This window comes from Manis pentadactyla, chromosome 13, assembly GCF_030020395.1.
Source record: "Manis pentadactyla isolate mManPen7 chromosome 13, mManPen7.hap1, whole genome shotgun sequence".
NCBI classification, from domain to species: Eukaryota; Metazoa; Chordata; class Mammalia; order Pholidota; family Manidae; genus Manis; species Manis pentadactyla.
Window position 1 is genome coordinate 35,811,294 of NC_080031.1, and position 19,026 is coordinate 35,830,319.

General features: G+C 38.0%; 1 protein-coding gene across 4 annotated transcripts in view; it reads left to right on the forward strand.

Moving 5' to 3' along the window:
* Nucleotides 1-19,026, forward strand: part of DDX10 (DEAD-box helicase 10) — a 365,179-nt gene that overhangs the window by 27,188 nt on the left and 318,965 nt on the right. For 3 of the 4 annotated variants that reach the window (XM_057490690.1, XM_057490691.1, XM_036895696.2), the window contains 3 exons: nt 1,291-1,411; nt 2,020-2,209; nt 15,641-15,767. The exons of the other annotated variant lie outside the window; for it this stretch is intronic. In XM_057490690.1, coding sequence (XP_057346673.1) covers nt 1,291-1,411; nt 2,020-2,209; nt 15,641-15,767 — 438 coding nt within the window. The remainder of the gene's footprint in view (nt 1-1,290; nt 1,412-2,019; nt 2,210-15,640; nt 15,768-19,026) is intronic. 4 annotated transcript variants of the gene reach the window in all.

A 19,026-nucleotide genomic window follows, 5' to 3' on the forward strand; every position in this document is an offset into this window, starting at 1 on the left:
TTTTCATTCTGATCTCTGCTGTTTCCTTATTTCTACCAAATAAAATAGATTTTTGGGAAGTTGTTTTCTGTTTTCATTTGTCTCAAAATATCTTGATTTCCTCATCCTCTTGTTTAGTAGCATGTTGTTTAATCACCATTTTTTGTGTTTTTTCTATTTTCCTTCTTGTAATTACTTTTACTTTCATATTGCTATGGTCAGAAAAGGTGCTTGATATGATTTCAGTCTTCTTAAATTTACTGAGATTTGTTTTGTGGCCTAACAAGTGACCTGTCCTAGAGAATGTTGTATACTTGAAGATGGTGTACTCTGCAGTTTTGGACAAAATGTTCTGTACTATGTAAAGTCCCTCTGGGGACTTTAGTTTCAGTATAAGTCCAAAGTTTCCTGATTTTTTTTTTTCCTGACTGGATAATCTTCACTGATGTAAGTGAGGTATTAAAGTCCCCTACTGTTGTTTAATGCTGTCAACTTTATGTCTGTTAATATTTGCTTTATATATTTAGTTGCTCCTATGTTGGGTGCATAAATATTTATGAATGTTAATCTTCTTCTTGGATTGACCCCTTATTCTGTAATAACCTTCTTTGTGCTTTGTTTAAAATCTATTTTGTCTGAGTATTGCTACTCCAGCTTTCTGAAATAGAAGATAGTTTTGAGGAATGTTTATTTTAGGTTATGATAGAACCTGCTCAGACTTCTGCTCTACTTTCTGGTATGGAATGCTGTCTCCTCTAGAATCTCTTGAATCTTGAATTTATATGCAAACATACACACAAAAAAGAATAGCATCCCAAACCCTCACATAATCTTATACCTGTTACCCACTTTTAACAACTAACATTCTGTGGTTCATGATTCAAAGAGAGAAATTCTAGAACACAGAGAGCTTAGCTATTTTTTTCAGTCCATGAAGTACAGTGTGTGGTATTAGAGAGCCTGTTCAGTGCCCCTCGTTCCTGAATGGGAAGATTCTAGTTTAAGTCTCTTTGGACAGATGTAAGAGAAAATAAAGATATGGAGCATTGATATGATACTTTTATTGGTCTCAAAATCCTTGGTACCATTAAGAATCTAGAATAATTCTTAGCTCTTTAGGTCTTCACTAGGGACTTTAATGTGAGCTAGAAATTTGGATGTGTTAATGAAATAGAAAAGGAGAAATTATACTTATTTCTAGGGTATCTGCATTGCTGTGATGAAATGCCTTGTGCAGATGCCTTGTGTAGTTTTGGTTCACAGGCTGCTCAGTGATGGGTCTGTGTAATCAAAAGAAACAACTGTTTTCAGGATCTGAAACATGAAGCTGAGAGGATCAATAACATAAATATACTTGTCTGTACACCGGGTCGTCTTCTTCAACACATGGATGAGACAATATGTTTTCATGCTACCAATCTCCAAATGTTAGGTGAGTCTAATGAAAATTCTAATGAAAAGGTCTCAAACCGAGGAGAAAACACTCATAAACTTTAATGATAGAAATGTTTTATTGAATAAATATGATTAAAAGCAATCTGAGAAATAACTTGGAACAATTTCTTGGTATATGGGTTCTAAACCTAGAGAGTACAACTAGACTTTCTTAAAATCAAATAGAAAAATATAAGTACTCTTACATGAAATTAGACACTTCATTATTTGATACAGCTTAATGTTTCTTTTAAGATATAGCCACTTGGTTATTACCTAATCTGTAGTTTTAAAATCAACTTTTTTATTTTGAAATAACCAAATTTATAGAGCAAATGCAGTGGTAATACAGGGAATTGCTCTGTACCGCCACTACCTCCACTACCCAAAGTTTCTCCTAGTGTAATGTCTTACATGACTATGATAACTTGGTCAAAACTGAGAAATTAACATTGGTACATTATGTAAATCCCACTTTATTTGGATTTCACCAGTTTTCCACTAATACACTTTTGCAGTTATAGGGTCCAGTTCAGGATATGACATTGCACTTAGCCTAATGTATATTTTAAATATTGTAGTTCAAATTGCATTTCCCCTTTTTAGTTCTTGATGAAGCAGATAGAATCTTGGATATGGGCTTTGCTGATACCATGAATGCTATTATTGAAAATCTTCCCAAGAAACGTCAGACTTTGCTTTTCTCAGCTACACAAACCAAATCTGTAAAGGACCTTGCACGCTTGAGTTTGAAAAAACCTGAGTATGTCTGGGTTCATGAAAAAGCAAAATACAGGTATGTACTATTTGAAACTATATTCGATTCAGTCAAAAATCAATGTTTGTTCCTTTTATAGGATTTGACATTTCAAAATAATACTACTTTTCTAAGAAATTAAACTTTATTTTATGTGTTATTAGATATGGAAAACATAGTAAATACATTAATAAAATTATTTAAATTATCAGTGCACTTTTAAATGTGAGAATACTACTGCAATATTTTCCAAAATGTGGTCTGATGAACAAATATTTTTCCATAAGATGTTAACAGGTGTTCACCAACTATGCCTCATAAAATGGGGGCAGAGTAGGATGGGGGAATGCATTCATAGGTAAATAGCAAATGTTGAATTGAAGTAAAACAGTGTTCTTCAAGGCTTTCAGAACCTTTAATATCTTCATGGACATGATTTTCCAGAGTAGTAGAGATGAATATAGCTTCCTTTGCTTACCAAAATTGGGTACAGAATCATCTTTTATAGCTGTATTATACAGGACTAGTGGAACTCATTTTATCTGTACAGCAAAATACATTTCTGTTTAGAATGTTCCAGTAACTTGTTTTGTTTTATTTCACTAACAACTGGAGTAAGGTATGTGGGTTTATGTGACAATAAAAGGTGTGTGCATGTGTGTGTGTGTGTGTGTGTGTGTTTGTGTTAGAGAGAAAAATGTATAAATGGGTTGGGGGAATGTTTTAAGGTGTACTTTAATATTATTACAATTGGAAGTATGTTCTTGTTTAGTGTGAATCATTGCAGGCTGTGGACAAACTTGACTTTGAGAAATTTTTTCCAGTGATTATAAGTTGAATCTGAAGATCTCAAAATGGATTCAACCCTACTATTATCTCTGTCTAAACTTTCATTTCTTGCTCTGAAACGATAGTCTAAAAAGAAATAGATCACAAAAATGATGGGTTATCTTTTCAGAGATTCTTTAAATACAGGGAAAGTGTGCATTCAGGCCCACCTTACCCTTGTTCAGCCAACAGATGTCCAGGATTAAATGAAGCCGAGAAAAGACCAGATTCCATACTTCTGGATGATTATAATGAATAAATAAATTTTGGAAAATCTGAGTACTGGTGGCTTTGGGTATTAAGAACTTAGGAGTAGAATAGCAAGAGATACTGGAGGTATAGTTTCTGCCTTAGCTTACTGTTGAGTATACACTGGTCTTTGTTGTAAAATTGTGTTGGGATAGCTTTTGAAATTCTAGGTACAATTAATTTGATAATCTAAGGACTGTCTGGGTCTTTTGATTCTTTTTCCCATTTGCGTTCTACCTATTTTCAAAACTCGTGAATATCTTAAACAGACACTAATTTTTCAATTATTAGGTGGTCTCTAAAACTTTTTAGTTTATGTTAATTGTATATATCATACCTATTTCCAGGTTCTGTAGATACTAGTTGGTTATTATCTGTAGAGCATGGAGTTAGTTAGAAAAAGGAATACAAAGACTATTTCATAAACAATTTTTGAAATACAGTTTCGTTTATAAAAATGGCCTTCAGAAAACATTTCAGAAGGCAGATCCTCAGTAACTTAATTGGTAAAACTTTGGGTTTTGTGATACTGACTGCGGTACTCTGTAATCTTAAATTCACTGAAAGCAGTATAAAAAGCAGATGCTCTTGTGAATTTTGTCTAATGTCATTATTGAATTTCCCTTTAGCAACTTGTCAATTTGGTTAATAGACCATGAGAAATTTATAGTCAGGAATATTTTAAGACATTATAGACTATCTACTCTCAAGTTGTAACAGACCATAAAAATTAAAATTTACATCTTTCTGAAGTTGTTTATCAGATTATACTTAGAAAATACCAGTGTGCTTTCTTTATATTGGTGTATGTAGTGAAATGTTGCTTCTAATGATTTTTTTTTTTCCCCTTAAGAGAAAATAGTTCTTTGGAGCCATAGTGATTTGTTACACTTTAGTGAATGTAAGTTGAGTTATGTGGTGAATTATGGAACATTTCAAATTTTAGATGAATATTCTGAGATATTTTTATCTCAGGTGCCCACAAATCTGATAGTATGTTTCCTGTTAATTTGAGTCATTAATCAATAGGAAGTGTTCCTCTTTATCTTTACTAACATTTTTTATCTTAAAGCCTAGTTTGATATTAGTCTGTAGCGACTTTCTTTTGGTTAACATTTGTATGGTGACTCTCTATTCCTTTACTTCCTACCTTGTGTATTCTGTTAGATTTTAGATTTGTCTCTGTAAGTATTGTTTAGTTCTATTATTTATCAGGTATGATGATTTCTTTCTAATTAGAGGATTTAGTTCATTTATATTTAACACTCTTATTTAAGTCTCTTTACTCCTTTCCACTGTGCCTTCATTGTGAAGTATTTTAATTTCACACATTTTAAGCCCCATAAGGAATTACTACTACTCTGTGAAACAATATTTATTTAAATATACCCAAATTTTTATTTGGTGTTTTTATTTCTTATATTTTTTTGTGCTCAAAAGAATTTCCTTTTAGTCAGGTTTACTAGTGAAAAACTCTGACATTTCTGAGAACTTCCTTATTCATCTTTATTTATTTATTTATTTTTTTTGTGAGGGCATCTTTCATATTTATTGATCAAATGGTTGTTAACAACAATAAAATTCTGTATAGGGGAGTCAATGCTCAATGCACAATCATTAATCCACCCCAAGCCTAATTTTCGTCAGTCTCCAATCTTCTGAAGCATAACGAACAAGTTCTTACATGGAGAACAAATTGTTACATAGTGAATAAGTTACATGGTGAACAGTACAAGGGCAGTCATCACAGAAACTTTCGGTTTGCTCATGCATTATGAACTATAAACAGTTCAAATATGAATACTCATTTGATTTTTATACTTGATTTATATGTGGATACCACATTTCTCTCTTTATTATTATTTTTAATAAAATGCTGAAGTGGTAGGTAGATACAAGATAAAGGTAGAAAACATAGTTTAGTGTTGTAAGAGAGCAAATGTAGATGATCAGGTGTGTGCCTGTAGACTACGTGTTAATCCAAGCTAGACAAGGGCAATAAAACATCCATGTATGCAGAAGATTTCTCTCAGAACAGGGGGGGTGAGGTTGTAAGCCTCACCTCTGTTGATCCCCAAGTTCTCACCTGATGGCCCCCCTGCGACTGTGCCTGTCTTAGGTTGTTCCTCCCTTGAGGAATCTTACCCATCTCTGGCTAACCAGTCATCTTCCGGGGCCATACAGGGAAATGTAAAGTTGGTAAGTGAGAGAGAAGCCTTACTGTTTGAAAAGGTTAGCTTTTTACTTCTTTGCATATTTATGCCCTGTAGCTTCTATGCCCAGCATTTGTCTTGAGGTATCTTTACCACTTGGAAGAATTATGATACTCGGTAAATTTGATATGAGGCACGAATTCTATTTAAGGGTTGTAATTAGGAAGGAAGAAGAAAAGCTATAGAAGTAGCAGGCGGAAGAAAACATGGGAAGACTGATTATTTCTTTGACATATCTTCTTCTTTTTTTTTTTTTTTTTAAATAATCATTTTTTATTGAAGGGTAGTTGACACACAGTATTACATTACATTAGTTTCAAGTGTACAACACAGTGGTAGAACATTTATATACATAATTCTAGGTTCCAGCTATCACCCTACCAGGCTGTTACAATATCTTGACTATATTCCTTATGCTATACATTACATCACGGTTACTAATTTATTTTACCATTGGAAGTCTGTCCTTTTTTTTTTTTTTTTTTGTGAGGGCATCTCTCATATTTATTGATCAAATGGTTGTTAACGACAATAAAATTCTGTACAGGGGAGTCAATGCTCAATGCACAATCATTAATCCACCCCAAGCCTAATTTTTGTCAGTCTCCAATCTTCTGAGGCATAACAAACAAGTTCTTACATGGAGAACAAATTCTTACATAATGAATAAGTTACATAGTGAACAGTACAAGGGCAGTCATCACAGAAACTTTCGGTTTTGCTCATGCATTATGAACTCTAAACAGTCAGTTCAAATATGAATACTCATTTGGTTTTTATACTTGATTTATATGTGGATACCACATTTCTCTATTACTATTATTTTTAATAAAATGCTGAAGTGGTAGGTAGATACAAGATAAAGGTAGAAAACATAGTTTAGTGTTGTAAGAGAGCACATGTAGATGATCAGGTGTGTGCCTGTAGACTATGTGTTAATCCAAGCTAGACCAGGGCAATAAAACATCCACGTATGCAGAAGATTTCTCTCAGAACGGGGGGGTGAGGTTCTAAGCCTCACCTCTGTTGATCCCCAATTTCTCACCTGATGGCCCCCCTGCGACTGTGCCTGTCTTAGGTTGTTCCTCCCTTGAGGAATCTTACCCGTCTCTGGCTAACCAGTCATCTTTCGGGGCCATACAGGGAAATGTGAAGTTGGTAAGTGAGAGAGAAGCCTTATTGTTTGAAAAAGTTAGCTTTTTACTTCTTTGCATATTTATGCCCTGTGGCTTCTATGCCCAGCATTTGTCTTGAGGTATCTTTACCACTTGGAAGAATTATGATACTCGGTAAATTTGATATGAGGCACGAATTCTATTTAAGGGTTGTAATTAGGAAGGAAGAAGAAAAGCTATAGAAGTAGCAGGCGGAAGAAAACATGGGAAGATTGATTATTTCTTTGATATATCTTCTTGTAGAGTAACTTCAGCATGTATAGGTTTTAAGCTACTACTTAAATTGCACACACACATTTACATAATAGGAGTATAGTTACATAACCAAAGCATATCTGTAATTACCAGCCATCTGCAGTGAAACCAAGAAAACCAGTTAGGCACCTTAGGCATTTGTGAAAACTTATCTATGATATGGTGGATATTGTCCAACTGAACTTGAACAGTCTGAGAGAAATCAGACAAATTAAAACAACCCATTCCTGGGGACTGTTCACATGCCATATGTTCTTTTAACAGTAAATAGTTTGTAGTTGTAAGACTTTGGAGCGCTACAATTTGCACTTCTCCAAATTCTTGGTTGAGTTCCAACAGTATAGATCCAGTCCAATTTTGTTGTTTTACTGTATGCACAGGCCAGCTTAGATATCTCCTTCCTCATTCCCATGGCAAGTCCAGGAACTGGTGGGATGAGTGCATCTACAGCTGTAGCAGTGCGTGGATCTTTGTTGGGGTTTTTTGATGATCATCTTCTGGCATGAGTCTTCCAGAGAGTGCAGATGTTGGAAGTTCTTTTTCATATCGTATCTTAGTTCATTTTCGGGGTAGCCCAATTAGGCTTTGATCCTCTGTATAAACACAAACAGACCCTTTGCCTACACTTTTATATGCCCTTTATACCCTTTTTGAAGAACTCGTTGGAGGTTACCACACAGGAACTGCCCTTTTTTTTTTTTTTTTTTTGCTATCACTAATCTACACTTACATGACGAATATTATGTTTACTAGGCTCTCCCCTATACCACGTCTCCCCTATAAACCCCTTTAGAGTCACTGTCCATCAGCATAGCAAAATGTTGTAGAATCACTACTTGCCTTCTCTGTGTTGTACAGCCCTCCCTTTTCTCCTACCACCCCATGCATGTTAATCTTAACACCCCCCTACTTCTCCCCCCCTTATCCCTCCCTACCCACCCATCCTCCCCAGTCCCTTTCCCTTTGGTACCTGTTAGTCCATTCTTGAGTTCTGTGATTCTGCTGCTGTTTTGTTCCTTCAGTTTTTCCTTTGTTCTTATATTCCACAGATAAGTGAAATCATTTGGTATTTCTCTTTCTCCGCTTGGCTTGTTTCACTGAGCATAATACCCTCCAGCTCCATCCATGTTGCTGCAAATGATTGGATTTGCCCTTTTCTTATGGCTGAGTAGTATTCCATTGTGTATATGTACCACATCTTCTTTATCCATTCATCTATTGATGGACATTTAGGTTGCTTCCAATTCTTGGCTATTGTAAATAGTGCTGCAATAAACATAGGGGTGCATCTGTCTTTCTCAAACTTGATTGCTGCGTTCTTAGGGTAAATTCCTAGTAGTGGAATTCCTGGGTCAAAAGGTAAGTCTGTTTTGAGCATTTTGATGTACCTCCATAGTGCTTTCCACAATGGTTGAACTAACTTACATTCCCACCAGCAGTGTAGGAGGGTTCCCCTTTCTCCACAGCCTCGCCAACATTTGTTGTTGTTTGTCTTTTGGATGGCAGCCATCCTTACTGGTGTGAGGTGATACCTCATTGTAGTTTTAATTTGCATTTCTCTGATAATTAGTGGCATATCTTCTTATAGAGTAACTTCAGCATGTATAGGTTTTAAACTACTAATTAAATTGTGCACACACATTAACATAATAGGAGTATAGTTACATAACCAAAGCATACCTGTAATTACCATCCATCTCCAGTTAAACCAAGAAAACCAGTTAGGCACCTTAGGCATTTGTGAAAACTTATCTATGATATGGTGGATATTGTCCAACTGAACTCGAACAGTCTGAGAGAAATCAGACAAATTAAAACAACCCATTCCTGGGGACTGTTCACATCCCTTATGTTCTTTTAACAGTAAATAGTCTGTAGTTGTAAGATTTTGGAGCGCTACAATTTGCACTTCCCCTAATTCTTGGTTGAGTTCCAACAGTATAGATCCAGTCAAATTTGTTGTTTTACTGTATGCACAGGCCAGCTGAGATATCTCCTTCTTCATTTCCATGGCAATGGAACCGGTGGGATGAGTGCATCTACACCTGTAGCAGTGCGTGGATCTTTGTTGGGGTTTTTTGATGATCATCTTCTGGCATGAGTCTTCCAGAGAGTGCTGATGTTGGAAGTTCTTTTTCATATCGTATCTCAGTTGATTTTCGGGGTAGCCCAATTAGGCTTTGTTCCTCTGTATAAACACAAACAGACCCTTTGCCTACACTTTTATATGCCCTTTATACGCTTGTGTAGAACTCATTGGAGGTCACCACACAGGAACTGCCTTTTTTTTGTTTTTTTTTGGGTATCATTAATCTACACTTACATTACGAATATTATGTTTACTAGGCTCTCCCCTATACCAGGTCCCCCCTATAAACCCCTTTACAGTCACTATCCATCAGCATAGCAAAATGTTGTAGAATCACTACTTGCCTTCTCTGTGTTGTACAGCCCTCCCCTTTCTCCCACGCCCCCCATGCATGCTAATCTTAATACACCCCTTCTTCTTCCCCACCTTATCCCTCCCTACCCACCCATCCTCCCCAGTCCCTTTCCCTTTGGTACCTGTTAGTCCATTCTTGAGTTCTGTGATTCTGCTCCTGTTTTGTTCCTTCAGTTTTTCCTTTGTACTTATATTCCACAGATGAGTGAAATCATTTGGTATTTCTCTTTCTCCGCTTGGCTTGTTTCACTGAGCATAATACCCTCCAGCTCCATCCATGTCGCTGCAAATAGTAGGATTTGCCCTTTTCTTATGGCTGAGTAGTATTCCATTGTGTATATGTACCACCTCTTCTTTAGCCATTCATCTATCGTGGACATTTAGGTTGATTCCAATTCTTGGCTATTGTAAATAGTGCTGCAATAAACATAGGGGTGCATCTGTCTTTCTCAAACTTGATTGCTGCATTCTTAGGGTAAATTCCTAGGAGTGCAATTCCTGGGTCAAATGGTAAGTCTGTTTTGAGCATTTTGATGTACCTTCCTACTGCTTTCCACAATGGTTGAACTAATTTACATTCCCACCAGCAGTGTAGGAGGGTTCCCCTTTCTCCACAGCCTTGCCAACATTTGTTGTTCTCTGTCTTTTGGATGGCAGCCATCCTTACTGGTGTGAGGTGATACCTCATTGTAGTTTTAATTTGCATTTCTCTGATAATTAGCGATGTGGAGCATCTTTTCATGTGTCTATTGGCCATCTGTATTTCCTTTTTGGAGAACTGCCTGTTCACTTCCTCTGCCCATTTTTTAATTGGCTTATTTGTTTTTTGTTTGTTGAGACGTGTGAGCTCTTTATATATTCTGGAGTCAAGCCTTTATCAGATCTGTCATTTTCAAATATATTCTCCCATACTGTAGGGTTCCTTTTTGTTCTATTGATGGTGTCTTTTGCTGTACATAAGCTTTTCAGCTTAATATAGTCCCACTTGTTCATTTTTGCTGTTGTTTTCCTTGCCCAGGGAGATAGGTTCAAGAAGAGGTCACTCATGTTTATGTCTAAGAGGTTTTTGCCTATGTTTTCTTCCAAGAGTTTAACGGTTTCATGACTTACATTCAGGTCTTTGATCCATTTTGAGTTTACTTTTGTATATGGGGTTAGACAGTGGTCCAGTTTCATTCTCCTGCATATAGCTGTCCAGTTTTGCCAGCATCATCTGTTGAAGAGACTGTCATTTCGCCATTGTATGTCCATGGCTCCTTTATCAAATATTAATTGACTGTATATGTCTGGGTTAATGTCTGGATTGTCTAGTCTGTTCCATTGGTCTGTGGCTCTGTTCTTGTGCCAGTACCAAATTGTCTTTATTACTATGGCTTTATAGTAGAGCTTGAAGTTGGGGAGTGAGATCCCCCCCCGCTTTGTTCTTCTTTCTCAGGATTGCTTTGGCTGTTCGGGGTTTTTGGTGTTTCCATATGAATTTTTGAATTATTTGTTCCAGTTCATTGAAGAATGTTGCTGGTAGTTTCATAGGGATTGCATCAAATCTGTATATTGCTTTGGGCAGGATGGTCATTTTGACGATATTGATTCTTCCTAGCCACGAGCATGGGATGAGTTTCCATCTGTTAGTGTCCCCTTTAATTTCTCTTAAGAGTGACTTGTAGTTTTCAGAGTATAAGTCTTTCACTTCTTTGGTTAGGTTTATTCCTAGGTATTTTATTTTTTTTGATGCAATTGTGAATGGAGTTGTTTTCCTGATTTCTCTTTCTGTTGGTTCATTGTTAGTGTATAGGAAAGCCACAGATTTCTGTGTGTTGATTTTGTTTCCTGCAACTTTGCTGTATTCCGATATCAGTTCTAGTAGTTTTGGGGTGGAGTCTTTAGGGTTTTTTATGTACAGTATCATGTCATCTGCAAATAGTGACAGTTTAACTTCTTCTTTACCAATCTGGATTCCTTGTATTTTTTTGTTTTGTCTGATTGCCGTGGCTAGGACCTCCAGTACTATGTTAAATAACAGCAGGGAGAGTGGGCATCCCTGTCTAGTTCCCAATCTCAGAGGAAATGCTTTCAGCTTCTCGCTGTTCAATATAATGTTGGCTGTGGGTTTATCATAGATGGCCTTTATTATGTTGAGGTACTTGCCCTCTATTCCCATTTTGCTGAGAGTTTTTATCATGAATGGATGTTGAACTTTGTCAAATGCTTTTTCAGCATCTATGGAGATGATCATGTGGTTTTTGTCCTTCTTTTTGTTGATGTGGTGAATGATATTGATGGACTTTTGAATGTTGTACCATCCTTGCATCCCTGGGATGAATCCCACTTGGTCATGGTGTATGATCCTTTTGATGTATTTTTGAATTCGGTTTGCTAATATTTTGTTGAGTATTTTTGCATCTACGTTCATCAGGGATATTGGTCTGTAGTTTTCTTTTTTGGTGGGGTCTTTGCCTGGTTTTGGTATTAGGGTGATGTTAGCTTCATAGAATGAGTTTGGGGGTATCCCCTCCTCCTCTATTTTTTGTAAAACTCTAAGGAGAATGGGTATTATGTCTTCCCTATATGTCTGATAAAATTCCGAGGTAAATCCATCTGGCCCGGGGGTTTTGTTCTTTGGTAGTTTTTTGATTACCGCTTCAATTTCGTTGCTGGTAATTGGTCTGTTTAGATTTTCTGTTTCTTTCTGGGTCAGTCTTGCAAGGTTGTATTTTTCTAGGAAGTTGTACATTTCTCCTAGGTTTCCCAGCTTGTTAGCATATAGGTTTTCATAGTATTCTCTAATAATTCTTTGTATTTCTGTGGGGTCCGTTGTGATTTTTCCTTTCTCGTTTCTGATACTGTTGATTTGTGTTGACTCTCTTTTCTTCTTAGTAAGTCTGGCTAGAGGCTTATCTATTTTGTTTATTTTCTCGAAGAACCAGCTCTTGGTTTCATTGATTTTTGCTATTGTTTTATTCTTCTCAATTTTATTTATTTCTTCTCTGATCTTTATTATGTCCCTCCTTCTGCTGACCTTAGGCCTCATCTGTTCTTCTTTTTCCAATTTCGATAATTGTGACATTAGACCATTCATTTGGGATTGCTCTTCCTTTTTTAAATATGCTTGGATTGCTACATACTTTCCTCTTAAGACTGCTTTTACTGTGTCCCACAGAAGTTGGGGCTTAGTGTTGTTGTTGTCATTTGTTTCCATATATTTCTGGATCTCCATTTTGATTTGGTCATTGATCCATTGATTATTTAGGAGCGTGTTTTTAAGCCTCCATGTGTTTGTGAGCCTCTTTGCTTTCTTTGTATAGTTTATTTGTAGTTTTATGCCTTTGTGGTCTGAAAAGTTGGTTGGTAGGATTTCAATCTTTTGGAATTTTCTGAGGCTCTTTTTGTGGCCTAGTATGTGGTCTATTCTGGAGAATGTTCCATGTGCACTTGAGAAGAATGTATATCCCGCTGCTTTTGGATGTAGAGTTCTAAAAATGTCTATTAGGTCCATCTGCTCTACTGTGTTGTTCAGTGCTTCCGTGTCCTTACTTATTTTCTGCCCGGTGGATCTATCCTTTGGGGTGAGTGGTGTGTTGAAGTGTCCTAGAATGAATGCACTGCAGTCTATATCCCCCTTTAGTTCTGTTAGTATTTGTTTCACATATGCTGGTGCTCCTGTGTTGGGTGCATATATATTTAGAATGGTTATATCCTCTTGTTTGACTGAGCCCTTTATCATTGTGTAGTGTCCTTCTTTATCTCTTGTTACTTTCTTTGTTTTGAAGTCTGTTTTGTCTGATATTAGTACTGCAACCCCTGCTTTCTTCTCGCTGTTGTTTGCCTGAAATATGTTTTTCCATCCCTTGACTTTTAGTCTGTACATGTCTTTGGGTTTGAGGTGAGTTTCTTGTAAGCAGCATATAGATGGGTCTTGCTTTTTTATCCATTCTGTTACTATGTGTCTTTTGATTGGTGCATTCAACCCGTTAACATTTAGGGTGACTATTGAAAGATATGTACTTATTGCCATTGCAGGCTTTAAATTCGTGGTTACCAAAGGTTCAAGGTTAGCCTCTTTAGTATCTTACTGCCTAACTTAGCTCGCTTATTGAGCTGTTATATTCACTGTCTGGAGATTCTTTTCTTCTCTCCCTTCTTGTTCCTCCTCCTCGATTCTTCATATGTTGGGTGTTTTGTGCTGTGCTCTTTCTAGGAGTGCTCCCATCTAGAGCAGTCCCTGTAAGATGTTCTGCAGAGGTGGTTTGTGGAAAGCAAATTCCCTCAGCTTTTGTTTGTCTGGGAATTGTTTAATCCCACCGTCATATTTGAATGATAGTCGTGCTGGATACAGTATCCTTGGTTCAAGGCCCTTCTGTTTCATTGTATTAAATATATCATGCCATTCTCTTCTGACCTGTAGGGTTTCTGTTGAGAAATCTGATGTTAGCCTGATGGGTTTCCCTTTATAGGTGACCTTTTTCTCTCTAGCTGCCTTTAACACTCTTTCCTTGTCCTTGATCTTTGCCATTTTAATTATTATGTGTCTTGGTGTTGTCCTCCTTGGATCCTTTCTGTTGGGGGTTCTGTGTATTTCCATGGTGTGTTTGATTATTTCCTCCCCCAGTTTGGGGAAGTTTTCAGCAATTATTTCTTCTAAGATACTTTCCATCTCTTTTCCTCCCTCTTCTTCTTCTGGGACCCCTATAATACGGATATTGTTCCTTTTGGATTGGTCACACAGTTCTCTTAATATTGTTTCATTCCTGGAGATCCTTTTATCTCTTTGTCAGCTTCTATGTGTTCCTGTTCTCTGGTTTCTATTCCATCAATGGCCTCTTGCATTCTGTCCATTCTGCTTATAAACCCTTCCAGAGTTTGTTTCATTTCTGCAATCTCCTTTCTGGCATCTGTGATCTCCCTCAGGACTTCATCCCATTTCTCTTGCGTATTTCTCTGCATCTCTGTCAGCATGTTTATGATTCTTATTTTGAATTCTTTTTCAGGGAGACTGGTTAGGTCTGTCTCCTTCTCTGGTGTTGTCTCTGTGATCTTTGTCTGCCTGTAGCTTTGCCTTTTCATGGTGATAGGAATAGTTTGCAGAGCTGCGACGAGTGACGGCTGGAAGGACTTCCCTTCTTGTTGGTTTGTGGCCCTCCTCTCCTGGGAGAACAGCGACCTCTAGTGGTTTGTGCTGCGCAGCTGCGTGCAGACAGGGCTTCTGCTTCCTGCCCGGCTGCTATGGAGTTAATCTCCGCTGTTGCTGTGGGCGTGGCCTGGCTCGTGCAGCTACTCCAAAGTGGTAGAGTGGCGTTGGAGCAGGAGCGGCTAGGAGGCTATTTATCTCCGTAAGGGGCCTCCCTGCTCCCTGCAGCCCAGGGGTTAGGGTGCCCAGAGATCCCCGGATTCCCTACCTCTGGATTAAGTGTCCCACCCTGCCCCTTTAAGACTTCCAAAAAGCACTCGCCAAAACAAAACAACGACCCCCAAAAAAAAAAAAGTGGCCGTTCGTTTTTCTTTATTCTCTGGCGCCAGCCTCAGGCCTCAGCTCACCGGTCTTCCTGCCCTGTTTCCCTAGTATTGGTGTCCCTATCCCTTTAAGACTTCCAAAAAACGCTCACCAAAAGAAAACCGGAAAAAAGCAAAAAAAAAGAAAAATGGTCGCGCGCTTTTCTTATGCCCTCTGTCGCCCAGCCTCCAGTGCCTGCTCACTGTTCTTGCTGCCCTGTTTTCCTAGTATCGAGGGCCCTGCACTCTGGCCCGGATGGCTGGGGCTGGGTGTTCGGCAGTCCTCGGCTCCGTCTCCCTCCCGCTCTGCCTGCTCTTCTCCCGCTGGGAGCTGGGGGGGAGGGGCGCTCGGCTCCCACGGGGCCGGGGCTTGTATCTTAACCCTTCGCGAGGCGCTGGGTTCTCTCAGGTGCAGATGTGGTCTGGATATTGTCCTGTGTCCTCTGGTCTTTATTCTAGGAAGGGTTGTCTGTTATATTTTCATAGATATATGTTGTTTTTGGAGGAGGTTTCCGCTGCCTGTACTCTCGCCGTCATCTTCCTCCCCTCCACACCCATTGTTGTATTTTTGATGTGTAATCTGTAAGGGCTTTTAAATGTATTTTAGTCATGTGTTAAATTCATTTCCTAAAGGACAGTAGAGAAATCTCTTTTGATGTGTGTGTGTGTGTGTGTGTGTGTGTGTGTGTGTGTGTGTGTGAAATTTGTTTGAGAGGATAGCACTGTTAATATTTTTCTTTTTCTTCTTTTTTTTTTTGATGTGGATTTCAAAGTTACCAGCATGGCATATTTTTAACATTTTTCTTCCTATTTCCATAAGCACCCCTGCCACTTTGGAACAGAACTACATAGTTTGTGAGCTACCACAAAAAATAAGTGTCCTGTATTCCTTTTTGAGAAGCCACCTGAAGAAGAAAAGTATTATATTTTTCTCCAGTTGTAAAGAGGTACCAAGTATATATCTTTATTAAGTTATTCATATTGAATCATCCCTTTTAAAATACCAAATTTCAGTTAGACAAATAGCACTTTCCTTTCTATTTTAATAAATACAGTACTAGATGTTGTGAGGGATCTGTAGATAATGAGAATCCTGGTCTATTTTAAAGGAGGCTTCGGTGAGACTTCAAGTTCAGTAAGGGAAGAAACTGTGTCTGTTTTTACTTCAGTATTGTTAGCACCTAGCACACAACTTAGAATATAATAGCCGTTAATAAAATACTGGTAGAATGAACAATTGAATGGCTAGATTAACCAGAGGGCTTTATAATCTTACACCTACCTACTCTTCATGAAAACCGAAATGAATATGCCATTTACATCCATGTTTCCATATCTTTGTTCATGCTGGTCTCTGGAATGCCCTTCCTGCATCCCTTCACCCTAATTATGGGGTAATATTTAATGTCCTTTAAGGCTGAGCTTGAATGTTACACCTGCTGACATTTTCTGATCCTTCAGTTGCTCCTTCTCTATGCAACTGTAGTATTTATATCTTTATTAAGTTAATAAACATTTCTTAAAAACTAGTCATGTGCTATGAATAAGGGATTCAGTGAAGTATAAGAAAACATGGTCTCTTTCCATAAAGAGAAGGTCCTATGGTTGATTTTTGTGTCACATTTTCTCTATTATGTTTCAGATTCCCTGATGACATATAGTTATTGGCATGTTGTAAATTGATTCTAGTTTTATAGGTTTTGGAATAGCTTACCATAATAAATATGTAGTTGAGTTTCCATACAGCTTATGGGGAAGATAAGTAGTGGTCAGTCTGCTGTTGGGTGGAAAACACAGAACCCTATCATTTTACATAAAGAATGACTTCAGATTTTTCTTTTTCTTTTTTTGGACCTCTTAGATTTTTAAAACGTTACATTTCCTAAAGAAAGGATATTTTTTGTTATCTACATACAAGGGAATAAGTTTAAGAGTTTATGTTTAAAGTTTCTACTTCATAATACTCTGATTTTCCTCTTGTCACAGTGGATAAAGGGTTCTTGCTTGTGTCTGTGACCAGCTGCTTTGATTGTACTCCAGATCCTCTCCTCTTACCTGTCCAAGGCTTCTTTACTGCAAATATTCCCTCTCCTGCATTTTCTTTTCTCCCTATCATTCTTGAATATTGCGCATAGTAAGAATAAAAAACAAATCTCATGTCCCTTTCTAATCATTACTCCTTTTGTCTGCTGTTCTGCACAGCAGCTCCTTTGAAATTTATCTCTACCAGCTGAGTCACTGCCTCATTTCTCCTCAGCCTTCTTCTGAGTCAGCCCTTATTAAGAAATACAGCTTGCCAGAGGCAGTGGTCAGTCAGAGTAGTTCTTGTTTGACCTCTGAGAAGCATTAATACAGTTGACTATTCCTTCTTTCTTGAAACACTTCTGTGAACTTCCGTGACTCTGCAGTCACTAACCTGACTTTCCTTTGCTTTCAGACTGCTGCCCACCTCCTTGTGGGCTCTCCTCCGCCTGATGCTGTGGTTTGGGGCGCCTCAGATCTCTGTGCTCTGCTCTTTCTCCATCCACACTCTTTCTAGGTAGTCTCTTGTGTTGAAATGCCACTTGTATTCTACAACTGCCAAATCTACATCTCAAGCCCTCACTTCTTTCCTGAGCCCCAGACTTGTGTATCCACTTGATTACTAGATATTTCCAGTTGAGTGCCTAGAGGGCATCTCAAATTTAACATAAGAAAAACACACTCGAAGATTTCCTGTCCCTGAGGTCTGCTCCCTCCACCTCTTCCCCATCTCAGTTAAGTGACTGAATCCTTAATTCTTGTCTATCTTCATTTCCATATTCAGTCTATTGGTAACTCTCAGTAGCTCTATCACTTCTCATTATCCCTCATGCCAGAATTTAGTCTGAAGCATGCTTAACTTTATCCTGTTCCTGGTTGGTCTCTCCATTCCCTCACTTTCTTTCCTATAGTTATTCCACATTATAGCCAGAGCAATGTTTGTACAGTGGAAACTAGAATATGTCACTGCCTTGCTTCAAATCCTACAATTACTTTTTTCTGTAAATTTAGAATTAAATTTAAACTCCTTAGAACCTACATGGCTTTATTCTACATGTGTTTTCCACCTCAGCTAGTTTTTCAAGAGTAAGAATTCAAGGTCACTTTTGATTTAAGAGTACAGTTTGCAGAGAGTTTCCATGAACTCAGGTTATACTTGCCAATTTCCATATGTACTTTTTCTGAGATTGTTTGCTGGAGAGTGCATCTGTGGTCTTCAGGTTGGCCTTCCCCATCTCCCCTTGTCAAGGTAGCCCTTTTTGAAATTTACAAAAGAAAGGCACGATGAGTCTATCCAGCTCCAGTCTTACTGGTTCATTGTCTCAGGATCAGAGAACCTTCCTGGCACAAGGGTATGGCTGCCCAGAAAGTGAATGACTCTAATAACAAGGTAACAAGTCCTTTTGCAGTTCAAGTGGTTTCCTGTTATTTCAACAAAATTTGAAGGAAGACTTACTTGATGGAGCCATTAACATCTAACAGCTTAATCAATTCTGACATTGTCATTTTGGTCAATTCTATACTAATTGTAGTAATAGCTACAAAAATTTTTCTAATGTAGTCTTATGGCCACAGGAAATTAAAAACTTAAAACTAATACATAGTTTTGTTGTAGGAAATCATGAGTTTTGATAGTCAATAAAAACTTTTTGTTAAGAAACTAGTAAGAAAATTTGGTGGGGTCAGGAAGTTGAAATAAGGGTTTAAGGAGGAAAAGAAATTACGTAAAATTTCTGTTACAGAGGAATTTCTTCAGTTTAATTTTTTTTTTTAAGACTTAGAGCAGTTTTAGGTCCTCACCAAAATTTAGGGGCCCTCTACACACACATGCATAGCCTTCCTCATTGTAAGGCTGGAGGCACCAGGGGAAGGGGTGAGCCTGCTGGACAAGCTCAGGCCTTACCAAACAAGGCAAAGAGACCAATAGGTTCCGGTCTGACAACATTCCAGAGACTGATGGATAACATTCCTAACTAGAGCCCTTCCCCCAAGCTAGAAGATTAGTAGTAACTTTCCAGTACCTGGCTAAAGGCCAATGAGAGACCCCCACACACCCTAGGCGAGCCAATCCCCGCGCCACTGTATACCTTTGCTCTCCCTCCCCCTGGCTTCTTTAAAAACTTGCTGCCTGCCCTGCTGAGTGTGACTTCCCCAGCCTGTGATAGCCAGACCGGGGAACATCAC